Source organism: Phaethon aethereus (assembly GCF_964289735.1).
Source record: "Phaethon aethereus genome assembly, chromosome: 1".
NCBI lineage: Eukaryota > Metazoa > Chordata > Aves > Phaethontiformes > Phaethontidae > Phaethon > Phaethon aethereus.
The window spans coordinates 211,189,813-211,201,760 of record NC_138575.1 but is presented as its reverse complement, the minus strand read 5'-3'; the positions used below and the strand labels follow the sequence as shown (position 1 = coordinate 211,201,760).

General features: G+C 40.3%; 1 protein-coding gene across 1 annotated transcript in view; it reads left to right on the top strand.

The window, feature by feature from the left end:
• Nucleotides 1-11,254, top strand: part of CEP295 (centrosomal protein 295) — a gene marked incomplete at its 3' end in the record, with an annotated part of 49,434 nt that extends 38,180 nt beyond the window's left edge. The window contains exons 20-28 of the mRNA XM_082011889.1: nt 1,027-1,181; nt 1,436-1,598; nt 5,407-6,047; nt 6,828-7,001; nt 8,120-8,237; nt 9,054-9,257; nt 9,782-9,890; nt 10,359-10,458; nt 11,207-11,254. Of these exons, the coding sequence (XP_081868015.1) occupies nt 1,027-1,181; nt 1,436-1,598; nt 5,407-6,047; nt 6,828-7,001; nt 8,120-8,237; nt 9,054-9,257; nt 9,782-9,890; nt 10,359-10,458; nt 11,207-11,254 (1,712 nt within the window). The remainder of the gene's footprint in view (nt 1-1,026; nt 1,182-1,435; nt 1,599-5,406; nt 6,048-6,827; nt 7,002-8,119; nt 8,238-9,053; nt 9,258-9,781; nt 9,891-10,358; nt 10,459-11,206) is intronic.
• Between the last annotated feature and the right edge of the window lie 694 nt (nt 11,255-11,948).

Genomic DNA, 11,948 nt, shown 5'->3' with positions numbered 1-11,948 from the left:
TTTCTCTTGAGGAAGGCAGAGATGATAATATATTAATACTTTATTATTCACGTAGGGTCACATAGTTGATGAAACACTTGATTAACAGACTGGTGGGAGTTCTGCATGCTCTAGGAAAAAGTACTGATTCATGAAAATAAGAACATCTTTATTACCTATCATGAAGATAATGCCAGTATTTTAATTTGAGCCACTTCCTCCTGTAATGTTTGAAAGCCTAGAATCATAGAATTATAGATCAATCTAGACAGAAAAGGACTTCTAGTTATGTGACCCAAATTCTCCTTCTTGCTCACAGTAGAGCCAACTTAGACCAGGTTGCTTAAGGCCTTGTCCAGGCAAGTTCTGAATATCTCCAAGATCATAGGTTCCACACCCCTGTGAGCAACATTTTTAGCAACTTTTTTCTTTTCTTCTAAAATTTTAGAAGTTAAAAAAGAAAACCTAAGAAAATATTAAACTTTCTTCTAATTTTTTTTTTTAATTGAACCAGTCAGAATTTCCTGTGTTCTACCTTGTGTCCATTCTCTCTTTTTCTTTCACTGACCATATTCAAGAGGACTGGCTGCATCTTCTCTATACTGTCTCCTAGGATGTAGTAGATGGCAGAGATTTCTGTCCCACTTCCCCCACATCCCCAAGCCTTTTCTTAAGATTGAACAAACTCATTTTTTTAGCTTCTTTTTGAACGTCATGTGCTTCATCCTTCCTTTAATCACCCTTGTGGCTCTTCATTTAACTTGCTCTGCTGTGTCACTGTGTGTTTTGTACTGGGAAGCCCACAGGACTACTGCTGCAGTCTCATGAGTGCTGAACAGAGTGCTTGTGGATTTCAACTTTTCATTTAAAAAATTGCATCAGTGTAGCACTTCCTTGCTGCTCTTTGTACCTGCATTGTATCAGAGTGAAAGAATTGGATGTTGTAAAGATTATTTTTTTTAATTTGGGGGTGATATGTCTGTTGGTTTTTTGACAGGGGATGGTTTTGGGGGTTGTTTGTTTTTAAAATAACCTCTTTTCTTATAGCTCTAGCAGCTGAACTTGATTTTCCTGAAACAGAGAGACATTTGCCAAACTTCCATCACCAGCTCTTTCAGCCTTTGGAACCAAGTCTTGATTCTGATACTTCATCATTCTGTTCTCAATATGGAATTTCAGAAGACAGTAGAGAATGTAGCAAGGTACTACAGAAAAACTCTGATAGAGGAAATAGTTTGGCTCAAGATTTCTGTAAGATTTAAATGTATAATCCCTATACCATCTCTTCTTTAGAAGAAACACAATAATAATTTTTTATATTATTACTGGAGGTACTTTTGCTGGCTGTAGCATGAATGTGATCCAAAAATCAAACATCACCCTTAACTTTTTATCCCCCATGAGAAAATGAATCTTAAATTACAGTATGTTGTTTTTGTTTTTTTCTTGCTATTAGACTTCAAAATTTTCAACAAAAAGTCAAGACATGCCTACATTTCTAAAAGAGGGAAATTCCAGTTTGAATATGCAAAGAAGCAATCTGCCTTCTAGTCTGGAAACAAACGGGCCAAACACCATTACATCAGAAGAGCAGCCTGTTAAAGAAAACGTTACTCTGGGTATGTACAGTATAGTCAGATCAATGCTTTCAAAACCAACCTATTGCCATCTGTAAATACCAGCACTTAAGGTGGGTTTGCTGTGTTGAAACTGGGAAGGAACTCTGCACTTCTTTATCAGACCTACTTTGAAATGTTTTAACTCTGCTGCTGCACTCTCATACACTGTCTTCTCCACCACCTTTAATGGGTGAAACTCCTAAGTTTTGTTAAGTCCTTTATTTCCTCAGCAGTTATGACTTCAATACAAAAGCAGACTGTGTATTCAAGTCACTGTAATGGATATTGTGTTACTTATTACTTGTGTGGTAATTATGATGTTAGTGAATGAATACCAAATCTGGCTGAAACTGTCAGTTCAGGTACTTTTCCAGATATTTGTTTGTGCATATCCAAAATTTTGTAAGTTCGAGGAAATGAAGGAAGTTCCTTAAATTGATTAAAATTTTTTGAGGTATATGTGTTAGAATGATAGAATCTTTGAGTTGGAAGGAACCTTTAAAGGTCATCTAGTCCAACTCCGTCACTGCAGAGCAGGGACATCTTCAGCTCGACTAGGTTGCTTAAAGCCCCAGCCAGCCTGACCTGGAATGTTTCCAGAGATGAGGCATCTACCACCTCTCTGGGCAACCTGTGCTAGTGGTTCACCACCCTCATTGTCAAAAATTTCTTGTTTATGTCTAGTCGGATTCTACTCTCCTTTCAGTTTAAAACCATTACCCCTTGTTGTATCACAACAGGCCCTGTTAAAAAGTCTGTCCCCATCTTTCCTATAGGCCCCCTTTAAATACTGGAAGGCTGCAAGAAGGTCTCCCCAGAGCCTTCTCTCCTCCAGGCTGAACAACTCCAAGTCTCTCAGCCTGTCCTCACAGGAGAGGTGCTCCACCCCTCTGATCATTTTTGTGGCTTCCTCTGGACCTGCTCCAACAGGTCCATGTCTTTCCTGTGCTCAGGGCTCCAGAGCTGGACGCAGCACTGCAGGGGGGTCTCCCCAGAGTGGAGGAGAGGGGCAGAATCCCCTCCCTCGACCTGCTGGCCACACTGCTGGGGATGCAGCCCAGGAGACTGTTGGTCTTCTGGGCTGCGAGTGCACATTGCCGGCTCATGTCCAGCTTTTCATCTACCAGTACCCCCAAGTCCTCCTCGGCAGGGCTGCTCTCCATCCCTTCCCCAGCCTGTACTGATACCGGACAGGACCCTGCACTTGGCCTTGTTGAACCTCATGAGGTTCACATGGGCCCATTCCTTGAGCTTGTCCAGGTCCCTCTGGATGGCATCCTGTCCCTCAGGCATGTCAACCGTACCACTCAGCTTGGTGTCACCTGCAAACTGGCTGAGGATGCACTTGATCCCACTGTCTGTGTCATTGATGAAGATATTAAAGAGTACTCGTCCCAATACAGACCCCTGAGGGACACCACTCATCACTGATCTCCATCTGGACATTGAGCAGTTGACCACTACCCTCTGGATGCGACCATCCAACCAATTCCTCATCAGTCTCTCTGAACTTACTCTTTTTTCTTTTATACTTTGTGTCCTTCAGAAACCTTTGAATTTTCTTTTTCCATTGTTAAGTCACACCAGTAGTCGTTATATACTGCATGCTGTGATATTTGGTCTGATTATTGAATTGCTTTATCTATCCACAAAATAAAGTGGGGGTGGGGAGAGAGGAAGGAATAAACTTTTAGATTACAGTCTAGTAATTTAGTAGATAAAAAGTTTATGATTCTACAGCAGCATTAAGTTAAATGCCGCTCAGAGCAGGAGAAGTATTTTTTAATGTTTTGCAGTTGAATTCAAATTAACTTGGTATTTCATGTATTCTAAAGAAAAGGACCAATCTGAAATTCCAAATGCAGCTAGTGCTAATCTAAATATTTCTGAAGCTCTTATTTACCAAGAATCATGTGTTTCAGGATTTTAAGGTGCTCCAAGAGAAAGCTGAACAGTAACAGGAAACACAGCACAATATTTTAAGTAATAAATATATATAATGTAAATTTTCCTGGTCAATTATCTTTGTTATTTGCATATACATAAATATAACTTTTGGAAACACACACTAGTCATGCTTAAAGCTGCAAGCAACTATTCTATGTCTATATATTTCTTTTTGTCTTTAGCTGGCAGATGCTAGTACCAAAAAAAAAAAAAAAAAAGGTAATAAAAGATAGCCAGAAGAGGCTTACACTTTGAGACTACCTGTGGTCACAGCAAATAGGATTTAGGAAGCTCCCTTCTAACTTCAAAACACCCTCTTTCTAAATTGCTTATAGAAACATTCTGTGTGCTTTAAATGTAACTGCATTATCTCCCCATCTCTTAAGTGTTTATGTAATCCCAAAGTAGTTATTACAGAATCACAGAATCACTAGGTTGGAAAGGACCTTTAAGATCATCAAGTCCAACCATTAATCCAGAACCACCATGTCCCCTAAACCATGTCCTGAAGTGCCACATCCAAACGTTTTTTGAACACTTCCAGGGATGGCGACTCCACCACCTCCCTGGGCAGCCTGTTCCAATGCCTGACCACCCTCTCAGTGAAGAAATTTTTCCTAATATCCAATCTAAACCTCCCCTGGCGCAACTTGAGGCCATTTCCTCTTGTCCTATCACTAGTTACTTGGGAGAAGAGACCAACACCCTCATCGCCACAACCCCCTTTCAGGTAGTTGTAGAGAGCGATAAGGTCTCCCCTCAGCCTCCTCCAGACTAAACAACCCCAGTTCCCTCAGCCGCTCCTCATAAGACATGTGCTCCAGACCCCTCACCAGCTTCGTTGCCCTTCTCTGGACAAGCTCCAGCACCTCAACATCCTTCTTGTAGTGAGGGGCCCAAAACTGAACACAGTATTCAAGGTGCGGCCTCACCAGTGCCGAGTACAGGGGCACAATCACTTCCCTACTCCTGCTGGCCACACTATTCCTAATACAGGCCAGGACGCTGTTGGCCTTCTTGGCCACCTGGGCACACTGCCGGCTCATATTCAGCCGGCTGTCAACCAGCACCCCCAGGTCCCTTTCCGCCGGGCTGCTCTCCAGCCACTCCTCCCCAAGCCTGTAGCATTGCATGGGGTTGTTGTGGCCAAAGTGCAGGACCCTGCACTTGGCCTTATTAAACCTCATACAGTTGGCCTCTGCCCATCGATCCAGCCTCTCCAGATCCCTCTGCAGAGCCCTCCTACCCTCCAGCAGATCAACACTCCCACTCAGCTTGGTGTCATATTCTTGTGCTTTTAAAGGGGCTGATATTCACTACTGCTGAAATGCCTCCCTAGTAATTAAAATGCTGATAGCCAGTCTTTTCCTAACCTGTTCTGGAAAAAAAAAATAGTATCTTGATTTGTGTGTGTAGATTCTAAGGGAAAGATAATTTAGGGTGCAATATTGTAACTTGTAGGAACAGTAATCATTGTTCCAATTTGGTTGTTTTCTTCCACTTTGAAGAATTTCCATTCAAGTAATGGTGTTTTGGATTGTTTTCTTCCTGTTTTAGAGACTTTCTTGGAGGCCCAAAAGGGACCTTTTACAGAATATAAATTGTAAAATCCATTGACTTTCAACATGGTTGCATCAGCACTGTCATGAAGTCAGTCCCTAAACATGTTCTGAGAAGCAACAAAAAGTGTTGTTTCTTGAAGTTGTTTTGGGTACAGTGAAGGAATCATGTAATGTTAATGTTTCTATTTACTACACTTCTTACTATACATTACTAAAAAGTCTCATTATGGAGGGACTTTGGAAAGTAGAAATTCTGTTGTGTTAGCTAGAATTTTGACTTTTGATAATTTTTGAAATAGGATCTGAAGAATCTTTTCACCCATTGCAATTAGAATCTACTCTGAATAATCACTGTCAGAACGCTGATCAGCCAGTGGGCCTTAAAGCTATGTTACAGAGATCTTTTGAAAAAACCCCTGGAATTAAAAAATGGGGCAGTGAGAACTGTATTTCATCTGCCAAGGAATACAAAGAACTGGCAAGAAATATGGAATGTATTAATTTCCAGTCTTCACTGGAAGATCTGCGAAATGAAAGTCTGAATCCACTGGAAGGGCAAAAATCATTTTATCAGCTCAATACCACACCAGTTCCAGTGGATGAAACTTTCCCTCAACACTTTTTAGAGGAGACTGTGTCTTCTGAAAAATCACCTATGCAGGCATTTTATAAGAAGTATGTGAAGATTCCTGAAAAATCAGTTCATGTACATGAAGCAAATGAAGCTGTGGAACTGGATTCTCAGTGCAATACAGATATAAAGGAGCCAGATCAAAGCTTCCCAGAAGTACAAAAATCTTCAAGGGTTCCCAAAGAAACCAACTTGGAAGACTCAGACATCCATTTACAGGCTGTTGTACAACAGAATGGTTCTTTCCTGGAAAGACATCAAAAACGTTCTAATTCTGTGCCCAGGAGCTCATGTTGTATTCCAGTCTGGGTGAGTAAAACAGATTTCCAAAAGCAGTAATATCTGAAGGCTTTTTTGTTGGGTGGGTTTTTTTTGTGGTTGAACCAAATTATTTTAGACTTTTAATATCTGAAAGCTTGGCAAATGTTGTTTTTTACAATTCTAGTTTGACTCGCATGTTGCCTGGACTTCTGCTGTACTACTGCTTTTAGATCGTAACGCTGAAATAATTAGCGGTAGCTAAAATGAGCGGGAGTTCCCATGATAGTTGGAGGAGCTGTAGTGTCTCTGTTGCATCTCCCTCTTTTAGCAGCTGTTGGTATAGCATGTGCATCTGTATTACATGGTTACTTAGCTGAACAGCCCCTATCCCCATTTAGATGTCTGAAGGAGGTAAATAATTTAACCAAAGCATAAGCAAACTTTAAGTAAATAGCTTTGATTTAGCTGGGGGGGGCGGAGTTTGCCTTAGAACTAAGTAATTTAAACAAGGTAAGTGGAGGAGAGGTGGTTTTTGTTGCTGTTTAGTTGTTTTGGGTTATTTGTTTGGTTTTTTGTTTGTTTGTTTTTATCACGGGTATATAAAATATTTTGCATTGGACTTGGGTTCCAGGGTTTGCATACATCAAAACCTTGGGAAAAATGCTCTTTGTGTACTTCACTTATTGCTTGGGGGGAGATTTTCTTTCTTTTACGTGCTGAATGAGCCTCTTTCTAGCAAGATAACAGCTGTTGCTATTGCTGGAAATAGTGATTTATTTTTTTTTTTAATTTTTTCTTTTTTGCACTGATGTATAATTTATCTTTTAGGAGACTGAGTCAGGGCATGGTATTATGGAAGAACCTGAACTCACTCTGATAACCTCAAACGACATCAGTTTTGCAGAATCAGACATTGAATGTACTAACCAAGAGAAAATTAAGGAGGATAAAATCAGTAACCCAGCATGTGTGGATCAGTCTGAACTTAATGTTTTTACTGAGGTGAGTCTTTATTATCTAATGTAATTTTGATTTTAACTTAGCCTTAACCATAGTAAGGAGAGGCCCCACTGTAGCAGTTAATCCACTGTTGCAAAACAAGAGAATGTTAGGGTTGTCTGAGCTTAGTAATTGCTTGGGTCATCTTGGTTTTGATGTCATGCTTTCCAGACAGATCTAATAGATCTTAATAGATCTTAAATTTGGGCTATTCCTTAAAATCACTACCTTGTCATATCAGTGTAGATAGAGTTTGGGAAGACTTCTGCTGAGAAGCAGAACCACCTTGCTGGTGTTTGCAAGACTAAATTGTATCCCATTAGTTGAAGGCTTGAACAAGAGGAGAGGTTGGGACAAAACAAAAGCTACAAGCTAAACAGGACAAAAAGGAAAAGAAACCGTACCTAGTGGATGTAGCTACCCCAGACCCACACAGCAGTTTGAAGTTTATGGGGAAAATATGGTCAGCTCATTATACTGCAATGCTTACTTTGCCTGTGGTATGCTTTTTGCTGTTTGCTTATATAAAGCAAAGGCCATAAACTGTAGAAGGACTGGCTTGTAATGAAAGAATAGTTTGGGTGCTAAAGCAGTAACGTAGAACCAAGTAATGTTTGTCAAAGTAATAGATTAGATGAGATCACATTGCAATTGCAGGAAGCATCCAGAGAAGATCCTAAAAGTGCCTAAGGATGGGTCTTTGTGAAGTAATTGAAATGGGAGTAAGGTGGAGGCTGTACTTCTGCAGTGGGTGTTGCCTTCTAGCTGAGAATGGGGGAAGAGACAGAGCAGTGAGAGTGTGATGGGAGAGAACTGGAGAGAACAGGAAGAAAAACACATCTGTTGAAGTTAAATTATGCAGCCCTATATTAAGAACAAGCAATTGAAGTCTGGTGGGCAAAAGGTCTTTAGTGGATTACTTTTTTTAAGTCTTAAAATGTTTTTAGAAAGTAGCTTTTTAATGCTAGCAAGATCCATTTCTGATGTTTTCTCGCCTCTGCTACAAAGGCAAAAGAGTCTTTTATTTGCATCGAGTCTATGCTAGTGGTACAGTAATACCACTTCACTCAAATTTGTGGTATATTTTAAGCATTTCCAATCACTGACTCCTTTTGAAACAGGAGAGAGAATTTTTACCGCTCGCTCCAGATGCAGATGATTCGGTGTTTGTAAGGACCAGCAGTTCTTCCAAAGCCCAGAGTCCCAATGGCAGTCACTTCCCATCACATCAGACTGCAGGTAATTACATGTAACTTCAATATACTGAAGTTGAGATAGAGGAGGCCTTTATTTACAGTAGTAAAATCATTAATAAAATCATTAATAAAATACACCTCACCAGCTTCTTTTACTTAGGCAAGTGCATCTTGCTGTTCGGGCTTGGTTTGACCCAGGTTTAGTAAGTGTCTTATTGACAAGGAAATATTGACTTGTCTCATCCTGTGCCAGGCTATCTTTCATGAAAGTTTATAATATCTATAATACACTATTTTTTTTGTGTTGTAACTACTTAATCTCAAATTCTGTGGTGTTCTGTAGTTTTGTTGTCATATAGTACATGCCTATACATGTACAGTACATATAGTACACACCTTCACTTGTTTTTATTTCCTGTTAGCCCCCAAGCTCCGTAGACAAAGAACGTCTTTGTTTTCTATTCTGATGATGGTGTAGAACATCAGTAAAATGTTGAAATATTTTTTGTCCCAAGATGAACAGCAATAACATGAAAGATGGGAATTGACAGAACTTAACCACAGTAGGGACTTCTCATGTGTCTGATATGCTGTGAGGCAACCAGATGGTTTCAGTGCAGCATTTATCACTTCATTTGTCTTGGCAGACCTGCTTACAGTTACTAAGATTCCATAGGGCTGAACTGCTGCTTGTTTTGCAAGATTACTCATCATTCACCATGTCATTCTCCTAGTGAGATTTACACAAGTAGGCAAGCTCAGCACTCTAGGAGAAATACATTGAAACGCTTGACTTGCTAGAAGTGATACTGCACATTGCTAAGTGAGAAATGTTCAGACTTTTCATTTTCTTTCACAGTGATGCTGCTGGAGTTTGCGGCTCCACCAGGAAGTTTGCAAGAATCTTTTTTAAAAAGTAAGAAGAACTTCATCCAGAACTCTCTGAAAAGAGTAGAGGAAATAAAAAATAAAGAGAGAGAAAATGAAAAGCCAGAAGCCAGGCAGTATCAAAGAGGAAAGTCTGAGAAGTTAAGCAGGCAAAAGGAGTCTCCTCTTATCTGTGGTACGTTTATCTGGGTAAAAGACATAGCATTAGGTATCCTTTTAGTTGCTGTTTTATATTGGGGAATAGATTCCACATTTGTTGTATCTCTGCTATTGCAAACTGAGATATTCTTTAATTTGTTTTCTCAGGGATGTGGGGAGCTTTTTTTTTTTTGCATTGTCTTTACCTCTTCAGTGTAGTAAGGGCCCATATGGGTCCTCTTTGTATTTTCACAATCTGCCCACGTTTGTAGTCCTAGGGTGTCTCTGCAAATAATAGTTGTTTATCAAAGAACAACCTTACTAAGCAAACAGATGCATCTCTACTGTCTGTTAATGGGGAGTTGGAAGTTGGCAGTTGAGAAGCACAGCTGGTTTAAAGTACAGGCAGCAGCCACAGTGTGAGACTGAAGATTTGTTTTTAACACAAGGCATCATCTCCCTTCTGCTTTGAAATCTTTGAAAACATCTCATGCTTTTCAGTTAACTTCAATTTAAATCTCTAGTCCAGCTATGTTTGGGTTTGTGTTTTTTTTATTAAAGGAAAAAAAGGTGCCATTGCCAATCAGTTGAACAAAGTAGGAGAAGTTAAAGTGTCTTCTCCAGAGGACAGGAGGCCTGGAGAAACTGAAATGCAGCAGCGTACTTCAAGGTATTACATGATCACAAGTGGGAGAAGTTTGGATTAAAAAAATGGAAGTAGTTCACCTGTGCCTTGGGAAGGCTACTGGTCAGTACGAGTGGTTTGTGATCTTCCAGTTACACCTGGGGGAATGCAGCTTAACAGGGAACAGCTGGGAGGGAGAAGCCAAGTGTGTTTGGTACAGGCATCTGTTGGGGAGACTCCCCTGCACAGCTGGCAGTGAGAAACAGGACCTGCAGCCTGCTCATTTCATCCTTCTTAGTGGTAACATGCAGCAGGTACAGTTCCTGAATGGAGTGTGTGTTAGGTGCAGCTGAAGAGGAATTTGAAATGATTCTAGATTACTGGAGAGCTGATTTGAGATTTCCTTTCTTAATTTCTAGCAATTGAGACAGTATAAACCCTTATTGAGCTTGTTAATGTATTCCAGCTTTGCCACTTTCTTCCTGATGTTTTTTTTTCCTATTGTTTTGACAGACTTTACAATCAACTTGCAGAAGTAAAAATCAGAAAGGAAGAAAAAACAAGGCAAGAAATTTATGCTAAGAACAGAGAAAAGGCTAAAGAGTTTCAAAAGGTAATAGCCTACAACACTGTCTTTTCACCCCATTAGTTCTCATCAGAGTGAGATATAGTTTTGTGGTGTGAGTACAACTGAAACAGACCATCAAACCAGTCTGGATTGTAAGTGATGCTGTTGGCACATACTACTTCAGAATCTCCTTGTCAGTGCTATGACTGGGCTGAAATTTTCTCCAAAAAAGCATCTACCTGAGGCTGAATTTTTCTGGTGATGAGGTAGAGCAAAAAGGCTATTAAGGGACTCCAGCTGCTAGGAAGTCTGATTCTGCCTAGCTGTGTACACCTGAACTTGCAGTTACAAGAATCCTGTCTGAGTTTGCCTGCAGTTCCTCCAGAACAGGGGGATGAAGAGGAGGACTGGAGTTGCTAGTTTTCCCTCTGCCCCTGTCAGGCCTCAGGCAGTCAACTGAAGGGCAGGCTTGATAATCCTGACAGGCTGGGGCTGCTACCAGGGACCCCAGGCCCAAACCCTGCCTTTAGTGCTCACTACCTGGACTTGCTTGTAGTGGAATAAATTGCTGCTGCTCTTACATTGTTAATTAATGGAATCTGTAAAACAAAGTAACAGTAAGCCTACCTTCCCCCTGAACTCTGGGCCTTTTGGAGCAGTAGCAGCAACTGAACTCATGGTCCCACAGTGCAGGTTATACATGGAGTAGTACCTTGGTTGTATCTACCTAATGATGCTGGTTTTAGTACAGTCACTTAAACACTACTGTAGTCTCACATGTTTTAATTTGCAGAAAATGCTGGAAAAACTACGAGCCAAGAAGACCTGGAAAGCACCATGACTAGCAGAGCAACAATGAACACTACTGTATGGGTACAATTCATTGGACCACTGAATAATGCAGGCTTCATTAAGTTAATTGTGGAGTCATTAGGAATCCTCAGCTTTCAGCTGTAGGAAAATCATAAAGTAAACAAGATCTATGTAGTATGCTCCTGTTTTGCAGAGATTACTACAGAAGCAGATTAACTACTGCTTTAAATGTGGTTTGTCTCAGATTGACAGAAGTCTGTCTTGATGTGCATTAGTATTTTAAAGGAAGGTCATACTAACTCTTGTAACATACAGATATAAAACATTTTCAAATAAAGCTTTTTAGGGAGACTCAAATCCTCAGGATTGGGGACATACATACATTTCTTCTATTCTTTGCACTATGCAAGTCAAGACTGATGTACCTCTTGACTGTAGGCACCCACACTTCCTGAAGTACCTGATACTATTACTACTTCTAACCAACTGTAATCAAAAAGTTGAGACAATTACAGCATCAGGACAGGATAAACTTCTGGTTGTTTCATCCAGTCTGGTCCTGTTTAAAATGCAGCAGAGAAGTGTCTTGGCTTATTTTTGGTAAGCACTTAACTAGAATTTCAGGTCCTTCTCAGACTTCTACTGCCAGTACTGCAGTAGCTAAAGGAATTTGCTACCCCCCATCTAAAGAACATAAGCCAAAACCAGCTTGGAGTTGAGGT